This window comes from Mus pahari, chromosome 6, assembly GCF_900095145.1.
Source record: "Mus pahari chromosome 6, PAHARI_EIJ_v1.1, whole genome shotgun sequence".
Classification (NCBI taxonomy): Eukaryota; Metazoa; Chordata; class Mammalia; order Rodentia; family Muridae; genus Mus; species Mus pahari.
In genome coordinates, this window is record NC_034595.1 from 85,856,394 (window position 1) to 85,874,481 (window position 18,088).

The 18,088-nt window shown below is 48.6% G+C and overlaps 1 protein-coding gene across 1 annotated transcript; it reads right to left on the bottom strand.

The window, feature by feature from the left end:
- Window positions 1-1,151: 1,151 nt before the first annotated feature.
- On the bottom strand, window positions 1,152-17,329 carry Tmem50a (transmembrane protein 50A). The gene is made up of 7 exons (XM_021200851.2): window positions 17,213-17,329; window positions 15,472-15,576; window positions 11,537-11,649; window positions 7,251-7,318; window positions 5,504-5,596; window positions 4,217-4,277; window positions 1,152-1,602 (listed from the first exon to the last, which is right to left on the bottom strand). Exons 2-7 carry the CDS (start codon window positions 15,562-15,564, stop codon window positions 1,557-1,559), a joined length of 474 nt encoding a protein of 157 aa, XP_021056510.1. The 5' UTR covers window positions 15,565-15,576; window positions 17,213-17,329; the 3' UTR covers window positions 1,152-1,556.
- Between the last annotated feature and the right edge of the window lie 759 nt (window positions 17,330-18,088).

Genomic DNA, 18,088 nt, shown 5'->3' on the forward strand with positions numbered 1-18,088 from the left:
TTTGTCTGCATCCTGTGTTACAAGAAAAGCTTCCGAGTGGTCATCTAAGTTTAAATAGTCTGTCTGGTTTCAGGACTAAAGTTCTGGTCCAATTCTATCCACAAGGTCTCTTTCTTCTCACACTTAATAAAACCTCCGCCCAGGTGGCTAACTCCTGGCCACAGGGGAATTAAGAACCCTCACCTCTGGTCACAGCACGCAGGCTTTGGATCCAGCGGTTTTACAAGGTCCTCAGCCTTTCCCAGACTGTGCTTGTGGAGAGAGAGTGGGGCTGGCTGGGGAGTGGGGGAGCACACTCTCGAGTTCCTAAGAGGTGGTTTCACCCGAGACCCCTGGCCAAGTCCCACCCTCTGTGGAATGTCACCGGGGAACAGCAAAGCAGTCCCTGCTGTGTCCAGAAGAGCCAACGTCATTCAAACCCAAGGACAGTGGATGTGGAGGATTCTATACGTCTAATTGTCGATGACACTGATCACAGCTCCCGGAGGGCAATTGCAGAAGGCCGGGGCTTCAAGCTTAGCTTTGAAGAGATTGTAGTAGTGTGTGAGGTGGGAGCCTGAGGATGGCACGAGAGCGCCCTCCAGTGGAGGACAGACAGACCATCAGAGTCCCCGAGAGCTGGTCTGTATAGTGCTAACAGACCCCGTGGTCTGCTGAATTTAGGTTATCTGTTCAGAGGTGAAAGGAAGAATTCAAGCCATTATCAAAACAAATTCTCACCCGAGTCAGACCCTTGAGCCCTAGAAATTGACACCTCAGTTACTGTCAAATCTGTATACCCTTTCCTCTTTCCATTCCTGGCACGTGTGGAGTGTTTACCAGGACCCTGTGCCACAGTGGGTCACGTGCTCTTGCTCCCAATGTCCACTGTTTGGCCTGGGCACTCCTGCCAAGTCCACCATTATACTGCCAGGGTGGCACACATTACTCCTGATTCTAAAGTGCCACCTTTCACATAGTCACTAGCCTGGGCAGGACAGGAATCCTTGTCATGATCATGGAGAATCAAAGCTCTTCACTTGAATGTTTTCAACAGCTTTCTGGTCAAGAGAGCCATGACTTGTGGTTCTAGGTTATCTTAGGCCATTAATATGAAAAGGAAGATGCAGTATTTCTGATAGGACCATATACAAAGTAGAACGAGAAAGAACTCTTGACCACCAAATAGTTTTTAATAACAAGAAAATGTTTACACGTTATTCAACACCGGACACGAAAAAGGCCGCGTTAATAAACACTTTGGAGCCCAGAGGGAATCCTCACCCCAAAGACTCCACCATTTCTCCATCACCAACTCTTTAGATCGTGATAGAAGCTGGCAGAAGCGACTCACGGCAGCGGTTTCCTTTCCTGTGGTAAAAGCTGATGGGGCTCACACCGCACTGGGCTGCTGCAGTTCACATAGGAGTTCTCATGATTCTAGCATTATACAATTTCAAGCTGAGATTATACCCAGAAATAAGTTTAGAAAACAGTATTACAAAAGACTGGGTGAGTGAGCAGGGGGGGGGGGGAAGAAACCCATGCACGGTGGCTGTGCTGCAGAAGCGACGTCTTCACTGCCACAAGTCCTCTGTACGGCCAAACTTGAAAACCAGCCCCCTACGGACAGAACGAGAAGCATGACATGACTGCCTGGCTTGGGAAACTTCTAGAAAGGTAGGAAGCATGTGACTTGCAGAGAAAGCACCCGAGATCCACACACGCTGACTGTCCTAGAGACTCGAATCGTTCATCTGTCCCGTCCCCAGACCTGCAGGTCGGAGGAGGTGGGGGGGTGGGGAGGTGGGGGTGGCGGAACCCAAGGCCTGGGGGTAGGCACACTGTCACTGAGCTGCAACTCCACCCCCATCCGCGCTCCTTATAGGGTGTCTTGACGTGCAAGGCCCAGGCAGACAAGTAAGACACAGTGTCTGTCCTCGACCTGCTCGCATCCGATCACCTGTCACACACCAAACACCAAGGAGGTCCAAGCCACAAGCTCATTCTCCTTGAATGAATTCAGTTTTTATTTTGTTTTTATGAGATGGGGGTCTTACTGAGTAGCCTGGGCTGGCAGGGCACCTACGATCTAAACCAGGCTACCCTTGAACTTATGGCCATCTGTCTGCCTCTACCGTCTGGTGCTGAGGTTCTAAACACAAAGCACTATGCCCTGCTGTCAGTTTCTGTATTTCTTTGGAACGATTCAGACGGGCAGAGCGGTGGCTCCACAGGTAAAGCGTTTGCTGGGAACCCTGGCAACCCGAGTTCCCTGAACCACACAAAGGTGGTAAGAGTGAACCAACTGTTAACAGCTGTCCTCTGACCTCCCTGTGTGGCAGCACGTGTGCACACGTGCGCATTCACACTCACACATTCAATAATATTAAAAAAACTTTAAAAAAAAAAAAAAAAAAACAGGATCCAAAGGATGGTGATATTTGAAAGGGGCTTTGACGGATAAGCAGGAGTTCAAACGATGGGGCTGAGGCAGCTGGTTTTATGGAAACACAACTTCAAGTCATCAGAGAGGTCAGAGCCCTAATTAAAAAAAAAACGCCTCCTCAGCCGGGCGTGGTGGCACATGCCTTTAATTCCAGCACTTGGGAGGCAGAGGTAGGCAGATTTCAGAGTTCAAGGCCAGCCTGGTCTACAGAGTGAGTTCCAGGACAGCCAGGGCTCCACAGAGAAACCCTGTCTCGAAAAAAACCACCACCAACAAAAAACACCTCCCCATAAATTTGGGTTGTAAGCAAGCCTGTAGGGCATTTTCTTAATTAGTGATTGATTGGGGAGGGCCCAGCCCACTGTGGGTAGGGCCATCCCTGGGCCAGTGGTCCTGGGTTCAATAAGAAAACAAGTGGAGCAAGCCATGGGGAGCAAGCCAGTAAGCAGCATCCCTCCATGGCCTCTGCATCAGCTCCTGCCTGCAGATTCGTGCCCTGCTTGAGTTCCTGACTTCCTGCAGTGATGGACTATGATGTGGAACTGTAAGTCAAATAAGCCCCTCCCCCTAAGCTGCTTTTGGTGATGGTGTTTATCACAGCACCAGTGATCCTGACTAAGGCGGCAGAGACAAGGCCAGTGGGAGAATAAATAACCAAGGCGGTTTTGGGTGATAAGACAGTCCTCAGAATTCAAATGCCAAGAAGCCATGGCGTAAGGGCTGGAGTGGCGGTCCACAGTAGCGCTAATGCCGAGAATTCCCAAGGGGAAAGTCCAGCCAGGCCTGGGAGCTCACACGGGTGGCTCCAGCTGCTTAGGAAGACAACGGACTGCTTGAGCCCAGGAGTCTGAGTCTAGCCTTAGCTACAGAGAGCAATTCCTTACTTTAAAGAAAACACACACACACACACACACACACACACACACATATACACAGATGAAAACACACACCGAGCAAAACTACACACATAAACATCAAAACCATACCTATAGATGCATGAAGCTGGAGAGATGGCTCAGTGGTTAAGAGCACTGACAGCTCTTCCAGAGGTTCTGAGTTCAATTCCCAGCAACCACATGGTGGCTCACAATCATCTGTAATGGGATCTGATGCCCTCTTCTGCTGTTTCTGATGAGAGTGACAGTGTGCTCACAAACATTAAGTAAATTAATAAATCCTTAAAAAAAATAAAAATAAAGCCAGGCGGTGGTGGCGCACACCTTTAATCCCAGCACTTGGGAGGCAGAGGCAGGTGGATTTCTGAGTTCGAGGCCAGCCTGGTCTACAAAGTGAGTTCCAGGACAGCCAGGGCTATACAGAGAAACCCTGTCTCGAAACAAACAAACAAACAAACAAAACAACAACAAAAACGATCAAAAAAATTGTCGGGCGATGGTGGCGCACGCCTTTAATCCCAGCACTTGGAAGGCAGAGGCAGTTGGATTTCTGAGTTCGAGGCCAGCCTGGTTTACAAAGTGAGTTCCAGGACAGCCAGGGCTACACAGGGAAACCCTCCCTGTTTCAAAAACACCAAAAAACCAAAAATACATACATATAGAACAAAATGACACACATACAAACACAGAGAGAAACCATATATTCATAGGTATAAGGCATGGTGGTGCATACATAGCTGTGATAGAGTTCAAGATGCTGAAGTGGAAGGGTCATGAGTTCAAACTACTCTAGGTGCCACTGTCTTCAAACAAAACACACACACACACACACACACACACACACACACACACACACACACGAGAACAGTAAAGAATGAAAATCAGCACTTACCCAAAAAAGATGAAAGCATTCTGGAAAAATACAGCAATTCCAGGATACACTACTTCCTTCTCTGTAAAAATAATTGTAATATTTAGAGGTTTAAGATCTCCAAACAATTAGGTCCAGATAGACCAGCAGACACCAGCTTCCTTGCCTACCCTAACTGACCATTCTGGAAGGTGAAGTACATGACGTGACCCACAGCAGACAGCACTGGCTTAGTAAATGACAGCTCCCTCTGATCGGGTAATGGTACTTCCGGAGCCAATGCACAGTCTACCTGGAGGGACAGTGTAGAAGGTACTGGTCCTCGGAGAGCAGAGCCATCTGCTGCTCGAACAACCAGGGGAGAAGACAGAGCAGTTCAAGGCGTGGACACCAGAGGCTGGGAAGACCCCGGGAGAGACAGGCAAAGGAGCCAGCAAGGGCAGGGGACAAGCAGAACTGAGGGCAAAGGCCTTGAGGCAGGAGCAGCTGGCACCTAGAGGGATGGCTGCTGGCTAAGAAAAGAGCGAGCCAGGAGGTGAGGAAGTCCTGCTGGGCCTGGCAAGCAGGTCGGGAATGGGACTGGAGTTGACCATAAGGGATCCCACAGTCTGGCAAAGGGAGAGACAGGAAACCTGCTAGGGCGTCCTCTCAGGAGAGCGGGGGAAGAGACTGGTGGGCCGAAGGAGCTGACAGCCATAGAGATGCTAAGAGGCTGTGACATGGGTGGACACAGGAAACTCTGTGCCCTGGACTAGATGCTCAGGGGAAAGAGGGCGCGTTCCTTGGGCCTTGGCTGAAGGACTTAGCTGAGAGGTAGACACTGCAGTGCCAGCAAGAGCTCTGAGCACTGAAATGGGATCTCTCTGTCGAGTCTCAGCCCCAGGCTGTTAGGTGCACTAGCTAACTCCCTTAATAACTCTAGGCCTGGAGGCTCAGATGACCGCAGCCTTTTCTATTCCAGAAATAGCCTGAGGCTTTGTCTAGGTCTCTACTATCTCTACTAACATCACGTCCTCCAGGGATAGCGGCTCACTCTTTAGTTCCAGCACTTGGGAGGCAGAGGCAGGTGGATCTCTGTGAGGTTGCCTGGTCTACAGAGTGAGACCTAGTTTCAAGAATGGTAACAAAGCCAGCCAACCAACCAGTTCTGAGACAGCCTGGACTGGCCTAGTCTGCATGCACGCATACACGTGCGCGTGCACACACACACACACACACACACACACACACACGTAAATGTTTCATCCTAAAAATAGCCAGTTTGGATATAACATCCTAGTAGGAGATTAAAGTAAAATGTATTCTTACCCTTAGCGACATAACCTCCAAAGAGAATCCACATGGATGCAATCAGGGATCCAAAAGCCAACATGAAGCCGATGAAGAGCCAGATTCGAGCTCCTGAGAAGAGATACATTGTTACCACAGCTGCTCCACAGACAGCTGTGGACTTCACAACATGTGTCCAGGCTTGGGATCCCAACAACTGGAGGTAGAGGCGGGAAGGTCTGGGGTTCAAGGCTGGCCTGCCTTACATAAGACCTTGCCTCAAAATAAAGCGGGTTGGTGAGGACCCGTCTGGTAGAGACCCTTGCTGCCAAGCCAGACGCCTCCCTTTGACCCCCAGGACCCAAATGGTATCAAGAGAGACCTAACTGCAACAAGCTGTCCTCTGACCTTGATCCAGGCACCATGGCATGTGTGGGCCCACACTCATACCCCCACCTAAGTCAGATATGGAGGCTGATGTAGAAGGAAAGCCAGTCTGAGCTACACAGTGAGGTATAGGCCAGCAAATACTATAAAAACCCTGTTCCAAAAAACCAGAAACCACCTATAGCACATATAATACATGACATAATATACCTACACACATAATATGCCACACATAGATATGACATAATATACCTACATACAAAAACAAACAAGTACAACAATCAATGGGCAAGTATAAAATCATGGTGGCACATGCCTGTGTCCATACACTTCGGGGTGGGGGTGGGGGGGTGGGTTGAAGCAGAAGAATCTATTCCAATTCAGGGCCATCCTTGACTATGTTTGAAGTTAGCCTGGGCTACCTGGGATCCTGTCTCAGATAAAAGTCAGGGGCCAGTGAGATGGCTCGGTGGGTAAACGTGCTTGCTATGCAAGCCAGAGGCCAGAAATGCTATCCCTTGAACTTTCTTAAATAGCTAGATGCAGGGCAGGGGAGATGGCTCAGCACTTAAAAGGACTTAACTCAGCACTTCTGGAGGACTAGACTGGTACCCAGCACCCACATGAGGATCTAATACCATCTTCTAGCCTCTTCGATCACCAGGCATACATGTGGTGCACAAACATGTGCACAAGCATCCATGCACATTAAAAAAAAAAAAGGTTGCTGGGCAGTGGTGGCACACACCTTTAATCCCAGCACTTGGGAGGCAGAGGCAGGAGAATTTCTGAGTTCGGGGCCAGCCTGGTCTACAGAGTAAGTTCCAGGACAGCCAGGGCTAGACAGAGAAACCCTGTCTCAAAAAAAACAAATAAAAAAAAGGTCTAAGATTATAAAATATTTCAAAATGTTAACGCAAGCTAAGTGTAGTGGTGCATGCCTATAATCCTGGCACTCGGGAAGCAGAAGCCGGTGAATCTCTGTGAGCTCAAAGCTCAAGCTTGGTCTACAGAGTGAGTTTCAGGCCGGTCAGGGTTATGGAGTAAGATCCTATCTAGAAAAACAAACAGACAAAAAAAAAAATGCTAATACAACCAAACATAACCTGTCAAAACAGTAACCATGTCTCAGGTAGTTTAATGTGGTGAGATTCTGCTCTGCACACGTTGCCAGCTCCTGCTCTCTGTGGCAGCCTGTAGACACTTAAGGCTACCTATTTAATGGCTGAGGTCAGAGACTCACGCCTGGTGGGTTCTGTGCTCACAGCCCGCTGTGATGTATGCCTTGGAATCCAGCATCTCTCTGTCTTACGCTTGAACCCAAGAAGCCCGACAAGTACCCTGCCATGTAGTTCTGTCTCGGTTCGGGGAAGAAAGCTGTGTGGTGTCACCTCTTTACCTGTCTGGCCCAGACAGCCTTCGCTGTAGCTGTCACCTCGCACTTGCCCATTCGATACTGCATTAATCCTGCAGGAGGCGGAAAAGCAAGAAGTCAGGGGCTCGCCCTCCAAGGAGAAGCTGTCTACAGCATCAAATTATTAAACTCAAGAAGTTAGGGTTGCCCAAGTTCAAGGTGAGCCTGGAGCCACGGGTCCCCAGGATTCAAATCACCTAAGGAAACCCCTTCAAGTGAGACACACCCTGGGACCACGGTTGCCGTGGAGACAGGGAGAAACGGTATTGCCGATAGGACACTCTTGGACTCACCATCAACCTACTGGAGCAGAATGCCCAGCGTGGAGCTCCAGAGACTAGTTCTAACACATCTTTCAGGTGACTTGAATGCTCGTGCAAAGGTAAGTATAGGACCGGAGAGACAGCTTAGGGCTTAAGAGCACTCAGTGTACACGCACAGGAGCCCAGTTCTGAGCCTAACCCACCAACTGTCTACACTGGAGCTCCTGGGCCTCCTAGGGAACCCACACTCACATGCGCACCATCCACACGCCTAGTTTTTAAAAATTAATCTCAAAGGCTGGGATGTGGTGGTGCACACCTTCAGTCCTAGCACTCAGGAGGCTGAGGCAGATGGATCTCTGTGAGCTTGAGGCCAGCCTGGTCTACAGAGTGAGTTCCAGGACAGCCAGGGCTACACAGAGAAAGCCTGTCTCAAAAGAAAAAGAAAAAAACAAAAATAAATAAATAAATAAGCCTAAGGCAGGCCCGCTGCCATCAGGTACGGAAACGCAGTGAGGAACCCTGCCACATGCTCAAATGCCTGTGTGTGCCCCACCCCACCCCCAGGCAGGGCGGGAGCAGCCGCTTCACAAGCAGCGAAACAGAAGAATAAAGATCTGGGGCAAAAATGAATGAAAACTATTACACATGCATGCACGCACACGCGCACATAATTGTGAACACACACTTCAGTCACAACAGTGCTTAACTTACGAATTTATGAATAGGTCAGCATTCTTTTTTTTTTTGAGACAGGGTTTCTCTGTATAGCCCTGGCTGCCTCTGCCTCCCGAGTGCTGGGATTAAAGGCGTGCGCCACCACGCCCGGCTTATAGGTCAGCATTCTTAAGGAAACCCGGTAGCCTAATTATTATTTTAAATTGCAACAGAACGGGGAGACAGGAGGCTGTGGACCAGCTGAACACCAAAGAAAAGCGCCCCGGCGCTGCCATCAGTCAAGCATTTGTCTAAGTCAGACCAGCTCTCCGTGGGTGACAGTCCCACTGCGCCTTCCTTAGTGGCTCACAAGCCCCTCAATTTGCTTGGAAAAGACTTTTACAGCCCGGCGTGGGTGATGGGTGGGAGTTAAAATGTGGGGAGTCTGGCACCTGGACCAGGGGAAGGCTGAGTCCAAGTGCTAAGGTTTACAGATGTCCACGGCCATGCACAGAAACTCCCTTGGAATGGCTTTTGGAGGAGAGAAATGGTTATTTTTCTGGCATTCTTAACTAAAACCTCTGACTTTTTTTTTTTAATTTCCCTCAATTACTGTAAAATAGGGTATAAATTCATCAAGGTTCCTAAAGCACCCAGATCCTGTACATGGGTGGGTATGTGGTCACCTCACCCTGGCACGCAGCCACTGTCTGTGAGCTGCAGACACCAAGGGAACCGGAGGGATGGCTGGGGAAAAGGCAGAGTTCAGACCTCATCTCAGAACCTTACACAGGCGCGCACAGAAGTGAAAATACACCAGCACTCGAGGCAGGAGGATCTCAATGTTCCAGTCCAGCCTGGGCTACACGTGGAGACTCTCAAATCTCAATCCCACTCACCACGCCCTATGAGTGAGGTAAGAGGTATAATAAAGACAGCAGGACAGCCGGGGTCTCCACTTCCAGAAGACGTTTCTTAGCACGAGTGGGGCAGATGCCCCAGGGGAACGCACACTTAAGTCTACGCGGAGAAGCCATCCCACAGGGCTGGGAATGGAAGGGTTTGGAGGCAAGAGTGAGAAGTGGGACAGGACCAGGACCATCAGAAGGTCTGTGGATGTAAGGATGAATTCATAGAGTATTTTAGATCCACGGACAGCGAAGCCTCTGCCACACCTTTACCAATAAGCTCCCATGGAGTGAAGATAAGGGTGTGGTTATGCCGGAGTGGCAGTTTGACAAGCTCAAAGCCTTGGATTGTGCCCCGAGCATCACAAGAATGAACACACACACACACACACACACACACACACACACACGCACGCGCGCATGTACACATACATGCATGGAAAGAAAATTACCCAGATGTTGGCGGCAGGGTGTGGCCCAACAACGACTTGTACTCATAAGCAGGGAGATGGGAGCCGGGCCTGATGNGATTTCTGAGTTCGAGGCCAGCCTGGTCTACAGAGTGAGTTCCAGGACAGCCAGGGCTACACAGAGAAACCCTGTCTCAGAAAAACCAAAAAAATAAAAGCAGGCAGATGGGGTGGCTTTTCTCCTGAGTTCTGCCTACTGACAGCACTGATGTCAGGGTGACGTCCCCTTACCTGGTGTTCAGGAGGCCAGCAGCCCCTGAGCCACTTGCCCCAAGCTGAAGCGCTAACCCAGGACTGGATCCCCATTTTCCCCTCGGACTTCTTACACATGGATGGTGCTAAGCGTTGGCAGACAAAGGCTGCAGCATGCCAAAGAAAGGCCCGTGTAGGGGCACACGTGTAACCCCAGCGACCGGGAGGTTGAGGTGCAAGGGGAGGGGGACCAATCCCAGCCCAGCCTGTCTCTCAAACAATAGCTGGTCCCTACAGGAAGCACTCGCAACTAGGGAAACATAGTGAACTCATTCAACATGGGGGATGAACCCGAGGTGATCTGGAATGGGGCACAAGGGGACAAAAAGAGGAGAATCCATGACAACTTATCAAAGGGGGAGGACTCCAGACAGGAAGGCCAGGAACAGTGACAGAATTATCACTGTGTAGCTAGAAGGCCAAAACCAAAAGGAAAACCTCAGAGCCACAGTCCCAGCTGCAGTGAGCCTTTCTCTGCTCTCCAGGACTGTCTCTGCCTCCTCCTCAGGCCCCTGACCATGTCCCCACTCCTGACTCCCCCTCTGGCTCCTCCCTTCAGGTAACTGTCTCCACCTCCCTCTCAGGCTCCTAACCCCCCCACCCCCCCACCCCGGTCCAGAGTGACTCTTTCCACCTCTCCCTCTGATCCCCAACAACCACTTCTGGCCCTTGACATTACCCCCATCCCTCCTTCCACCCTCCCACCCCCTTTCCTGACCCCCTCTAGCTCTGGAGTGACTGTGTCCACCTCCCCCTCTGGCTCCTAACAGCCCCCCCCCACTCAGGGTCCTTAACACTCCCCCCAATACACACACACCACCCTGTTCCTGAACCCCCTCCCTGACTCTTAATCACCCACTCCAACTCCTGACACGCCCCCCCCCCCACACTTCAGTCTTGTTTCCCCCACATCTGTACTTGCAGTCATTTAAAATACTCTAAGGGAATCTCACTAAGTCACTGTCCACCTCCAGCCTGCTGCCACCAATTCTCATGCCGAGAGCAGAGGCCAGGGCTGTGAGCTTAGTAAGTACCTCGGGTTTTATAAAGCTATAGCAAAGTACACAGGGTCCAGGAGCCACGGGGAACTTTCGCCTCTGCTAGGACGGAAGCAAGCAGCGCTAGGAGAGCAAGGAGATGCCCTGGGAGCGGGCAGAAGCAAGGGAAAGAGAAAAGCACAACTATCAGCTCCCCTCCTGACAGTGGCCTTGCTTGAACTCACAGCAATCCTCCTGTCTCAGCCTACACAAGGGATGGGATTTTTGTCTTGTTTCTTTCTTCTGGACTCATTTATGGGCATGTGGTGTTTTACTTGCATGCATATACCAGTGCCTGGTGCCTGCAAAGAGGCCATAAGATGTCCTGGAGCTGGAGTTACAGGAGGCTCGGAGCCACCATGAGGATGGCAAGAACCGAACCCAGGTCTTCCGCCAGAGCAATACACACTCTTAACTACCAAGCCATCTCTCCAGACCCTTCGTATTATTTCCTGAGACCAAGTCCCTTGGCTGGCATGGGACTTCATAAGTAGGCTCAGCTGGCCTGAAACTTGAAGCCATCTATTTATCTCCCTGTCTCTGTTCTAAGTGCGGGATTACAGGTCCCGCAGATTCCAAGCATGTCACCATGCCCAGGGGTCCTTCTTACCTGCCAGAATTTTAAATTGTGTCTAGGGTCATTTTAGTCGGTGACACTCTAGGTAGGGTGACATCATCACTTACATGAGGAAGGCTACGGTTGCTATGACGCCACAGGTATGGTATGAGTGGTTGAACTGATCCATCCTGGGGTACATGACAGCTGCATCTATGATGATCCACCATCCCGTGAAAAACTGCAAACAGACAGACAAAATAGGGCGATGTCAGCAAGACCCATCAGCCACAGCACACACGTTACGTTACTACAAGGTGTTTGAACCAAGGGACCTCTTCAAATGAATTTCCAAATCCCCTCCCCCAGGTCGTTCCAGCAACTTCACCCTTGGGAATTGCGGGTGGTTCACCAGCTGTTTCAATATTAGGTACCCAGGGCTGGAAAGATGGCTCAGCAGCCGTTCAGAGCACTGACTGCTCTTCCAAAGGACCGGGGTTCAATTCCCAGCACCTACGTGCTGACTCTCAACCATCTGTAACTGCGGTCCTACGGGATCCCTCACCTTCCTCAGTGGTGTACAGTTGTCATACAGGCAGGCAAAACACCCACGCACATAAAATAAATGGACGTTTAAAAAAATGTGCAGTAGGTCCCCTAAACCTGCTCCCACTCGTACAGACCTTACAAACCTGGACGTTCTGACACCTCACAGAGAAGGGGCAAGTGGAGTCTGGGGGGGATTGTTCATGGCCGTCAACTGCTGTACTTAGGCAGCTCAAACGTGACTGCACAGAGTTCAAGGTCAATCTCAGAGCCTCCGAAGGGGCTCTGCACAGCTAATGTGGGGTGTGGTAGCATGGGTCATAGGAAGAGCCATCTCTCCAGCCCTCTTCTGGTTATTATTAATTAAAGGAAAATATATAAAATGGAAACATTGGGCTGGTGAGATGGCTCAGTGGGTAAGAGCACTGACTGCTCTTCCAGAGGTCCTGAGTTCAATTCTCAGCAACCACATGGTGGCTCACAACCATCTGTAATGAGATTGGATGCCCTCTTCTGGTATGTCTGAAGACAGCTACAGTGTACTGATATAATAATAAATCTTTAAAAAATAAAAATTAAAAAATTAAAAAATTAAAAAAATAAATAGAAACATTAAAACTCTACCTAAAAAAAACAAAAACAAAAACAAAAAAACCTCACCTGGACAAGAATCTACCGGTTGGCATTACGAGAGCTAGGGATGAAATCTGGTGGTTGAGCACTGCCTGTGTGTGCAGCCCCTGGCTTCCATCCCCAGCATCACACGCAAGAAGCCATTCACCAAATCCCCATCCATGGCTTACAAGGATATGAAAAGAGCCCCCGGGCTGGTGAGATGGCTCAGTGGGTAAGAGCACCCGATTGCTCTTCCAAAGGTCCGGAGTTCAAATCCCAGCAACCACATGGTGGCTCATAACCATCCATTACAAGATCTTACGCCCTCTTCTGGAGTGTCTGAAGACAGCTACAGTGTACTTACATATAATAAATAAATTTAAAAAAAAAAAAAAAAAAGAAAAGAGCCCCCTTCCCCCACCTCACTGCTAAGCCTGAGGAGCCAGTTATTTTAAACCATCAAATTGTCTTTACCAGGTTATAGACAGATCTGTTTATGACGCTCTGATTGGCTAAGAAGTGGCCTGGGTGCTCCCCCCCCCCTTTAGTGTGTTCAAGTTTTTTTATATACTTACTTATATGAGTATAATGTAGCTGTCTTTAGACACACCAGAAGAGGGCATTGGATCCCACTGCAGGTGGTTGTGAGCCACCATGTAGTTGCTGGGAATTGAACTCAGGACCTCTGGAAGAGCAGTCGGTGGTTTTTTGGTTTTTTTTTTTTTGTCGTTGTTGTTATTGTTTTTTTGTTTTTTTGTTTTTTTTTTTTTTTTAGATTTACTTATTTATTATATAAGTACACGGTAGCTGTTTTCAGTCACCCCAGATGAGAGCATCATCAGATGGTTGAGAGCCATCATGTGGTTGCTGGGGTTTGAACTCAGGACCTTTGGAAGAGCAGAGCAGTTGGTGTTCTTAACCACTGAGCTATCTCTCCAGTCCTTGTCCAAGATTTAAAAAAAAAAAACTGTAATTTATCTTCTGTTACGTGTGTGAATGTTTTGCCTTCATGTGTATCACATTTGAGCCTCGTGTCCATGGAGCTCAGGGGAGGGCATCAGAACCAGGGAAGCTGGGTTGCGGAGGGTGGTGAGCCACCATGTGGGCGCTGGCAACTGAACTTGGGTCCTCTGCAAGAGCAACAAATGTTTCTAACCTCCGAGTCATCGCTTCAGCCCTGCATTTAAGGTCTTTTATTCAAAGATTAGAATTTAAAGCTTTTCAAAACATGAGAGTTTCTAAAGGGGTATTAAATTTTGTCATGTCTTTGAAAAAAATGATAATTCTTTTAAAAATTATGATGAAATTCGAGGCTGGAGATATGGCTCAGTGGTTAAGAGAAGACCCAGGTTCAATTCCCAGCAACCACACCCAGCTCACAACTGGGGATCTGACACCCTCACATAAATACACTAAGTAAATTGTTAAAAAAAAATTATATATATATATATATATATATATATATATATATATATATGTCTCTAGCTGCATATGTAGCAGAAGATGGCCTAATCGGCCATCATTGGGAAGAGAGGCCCCTTGGTCTTGCAAAGTTTATATGACCCAGCACAAGGGAAGGCCAGGGCCAAGAAGTGGGAGTGGGTGGGTAGGGGAACAGGGGCGGGGGGAAGGTATGGGGAACTTTCGGGATAGCATTTGAAATGTAAATAAAGAAAATATCAAATAATAAAGAAAACATTTAAAAAATAATAATCAAAGATTAGGTACAGAAAAAAAATATTTAAACTTGAGTTTCTGGTCATTCATTTACTTAAATTTCTTCCTTCCAAGCTGACGTTCAGGGACAGAGAACTCGTCTCTTCTGTGTAAGGTCCTAGGTTCAGTGTCTAGCAAAAGAGTTTCTCTTTAGAACAGACAGCAGCGGCTGGCAAGACGGCTCAGTAGTTAAAGAGCATGGTCTGTTCCTCCAAAGGACCCAGGTACAACTTCAAGCATCCACATAGCAGCTGTAACTTCTGTAACTCCAGTGCCAAGGGATCTGACGCCCTCGCACCAGAGCACAGAAAGGAAAAAATAAACCAAAGGAAAAGAGAACAGGTAGCAGGTAAGACCCTGAGCCGTCACTTCAGACTACAAGAGGATGTGTAATGTAATTAGCTTTATCGTGCGAATCCCCCAGCACTGTATTTCATAGCTCAAGGCGACACACACTGTCACCCCAGCACCTGGGAAGCAGAGGTGGGATGACGGAGACCTCAAGGGCATCCTTGCCTATGAGCGAGTTCGAAGCCAACATGACCTACAGCAAATCCATTCATCCATTCAAAAAAAAAAAAAAAAATAGGGAGCTCATGATCTTCCTAATTCTTCTCTTCTCCCTACGAGATTAGGGAGAATGTGAACTCCGGATGACCTGAGAAATGGGAGTATCTATCTCGACTGGTTTAGACCTGATTGTCTCTTTAATCCTTTTTTTAAAGACAGGGTCTCACTATCTGCTCTGGCTGGCCTCGAACTCACAGAGATCCACCCGCCTCTGCCTCCTGAGTGCTGGGATCAAAGGAGTGCATCACACCTGGCCCTCTTCAACCCTTTAAATCTTCTGCACTCACAGAGTCAAGGAGACATAACCCATACAATAAGTAACTGCATTCAAAATGTCTCATTATGACAACCATATTTTTTATTTATTTTTTTATTTTTTTTTTTTTTTGGTTTTTCTGAGACAGGGTTTCTCTGTGTAGCCCTGGCTGTCCTGGAACTCACTCTGTAGACCAGGCTGGCCTCAAACTCAGAAATTCACCTGCCTCTGCTTCCCAAGTGCTGGGATTAAAGGTGTGCACCATGAGCCGGGCGATAAATAAATCTGAAAGAAAGAACCTAAACCGTCTATACAGCCACAGATCAACATATGGAGGGCCAAGGTGTCACAGGGACTTACTAGAACGCCAGCAGCGATGGAGGCGATTGTGTTCCGCTTCTCCCCCCAGTCCATGCACTCCGAGCACCTCGAGCCTTCTAGAAATCCAGACATCTTTTCAGGTCACTAAAACAAAACCACCACAGTTAAATAAGGTACTTGGGGTTTCTTGTTTCAGAGCTGGCTGTGTTTCTACAGAATGATAGCGTATCCCTACTTACTTCTTCTGAATGTCTGATGTTGCTTTGGTGGGGAGCGAGGTACTAGTTAAAAAGACAAAACAAGCCGGGCATGGTGGCGCACGCCTTTAATCCCAGCACTCGGGAGGCAGAGGCAAGCGGATTTCTGAGTTCCAGGACAGCCAGAGCTACACAGAGAAACCATGTCTCGAAAAACAACAACAACAACAAAAACAAAACAAACAAACAAACAAAAGACAAAACAAGGGGCTGGTGAGATGGCTCTACAGTTAAGAACACTGGCCAGTTCTTTCAGAGGTCCCAGCAACCACATGGGGGTTCATAACTATAAGGGGATCTGATGCCCTCTTCTGGCCTGCGGATGTATATGCAGCACAGCACTCATACATTAAATAAACAGAAATTTAGAAAAGACAAGAAAACAGAATCAGGATGGTCTTAGCGTATTTACATAATATGAATGAAGGTGATTACCTTAACCTTAAACAAAAATGTATTGATCACCTCAAAGATGTCACATTTTATTACTGCAAGTCCACTAGTCTTTTAAATGAGCACAACGATGCTTAGCCCTCCACAGCTGCTTTCTAAACCTTTAGCTCCGTACTAAAGGTTCCTATTTGATTTTGATAATAAGGACGTGATAAAATTTGGTGTTAAGGTAAAAATGTAGACTTGGATGGAAAATACTTCCCCTAGGAATCTGCACATTTTATCCTGCATCTGTGTTTTTCATGCCCAGATTAAGAAAAGAACGACTCAACTTCGGGCTTTATTTTTACTTCGTCTCTTCTCCATTATTAGTCCCTTCTCCAAGACTGCCCTCGGACGTCATTACTTTGTAAAGGGCAGTCATCTTATTATCTCTAACTCTGCTACAGATGCTGTTTCAACATTCCCCACAAAGAGGGCAGGCCTGAAACGAATTCAGACTTAAAATAAAGAACATGCAGTCAAATTACCACGGTCAGCCGAAACTGTCTTAAATCCCATAAAACCCTCCTCCTTCAAGTTCAGCTGTGCAGACTCAGCCGGAGAACCGTCACTCATCTTCATTTCACAGATAAAACTTGAACTATATACAACTCGCTCACAGTGAACACCCCAGATCTCCCTAAGGAAGGCGACCTCAGTTTTAGCCGACTCTAAACAAGCTAAAGGGAAAAACTGATATACTTTTGTGATGAGTTCGGGTCTGAAAATACACTCGCTTTTATCTAATGATTGGAAAGAAAAGCAACCCACTATGTGTAATTGTCGGTTCACCCAATGGCCCACCCGAGACCATTTTTCGCTGCACAATTCTTTGACATGTTCAAAGGAGGCAGACCCGCCCCGCAGACTGGAGGAACAGGGCGCGGTCACGCGTGGGCCGAACCCCGACGCTCCATCACCGGATGAGCGTGCCCAGATCCGCAGTTCTGGGGAAGAGTCCCCGCCACAGGAAACGTCCCCGCAAGTCGCGCGATCTCAGCCCCGGCGGCGGCGTCCAGGAGCTGGGGCACGGCCACGGCCCCGAGTTCGAGCCCGGCCCGCGGCTCCGCCCTCCCATCCGCACTCACGTCCAAGTCCAGAGTTGGGAGTCGCGGCGCGTTGGATAGCCTCGGTTTACTTCAGTTCTGCAAGAAAACAAAACAGCCACAGGCAATCAGACTCCCGGATGTCGATGTGCTGGTCCGCCCCCGAGTCAGTGCGCATGCGGATCCAGAGCGAAGGGCGGATCCCTGGGGTGCAGCCTATGGGCCACGCCCACCGCGCCGACAAGTCTGTGGGTACCCGGACTCCCTTGTCACCGTAAGAAATGCTGGAGTTGAGCCTGTCTTCTGGGATGGGACCAAGGAAGGGAGGCAACAGTCCACCTTTACTATTTGGTTCTGTTGTTGTTACACTTTTTAAAATTTATTCTTGTTGTCATTGTGTAGCGATCAGACAGATCACCCTCCAGTAGTCAGTTCTTCCTTTCTGTCATATGGGTCCCAGGAATCAAACTCAGGTTATTTGACTTAGCAGCAAGAACCTGCTTTTCCTGCTGAGCCATTTTTCCAGCCCGATGGTGACTTTATGAGGGCTGGGGTTGGCCCTGCTATAATCTTAGGTTCACGTGGGTGGCAGTTAGTCAGGCGCCTGTGGCACAGAAGGTGGTTGGGTGGCTCACTGCCTTGCAGAACTAGGCACGAGGCATCTCCTCTCCGGTCCCCAGCGTTGTCTTTTGATGCATGAAATCTATGTAGCTTTTGTTGGGAGAGGGAATTAGCTGATTAGTATTTGAAACTATATAATACCCCCTCCACACAATCCCCCTTCCCCCCATCTCTCTCAAGCACACACACACACACACACACAAACACACACACTACTGTGTCTGAAACCAGGGCTCTACCACTCTCCCGGTTCTAGCCCCATAACCTATTTAACTTTTAAATGTTTTACATGATGAG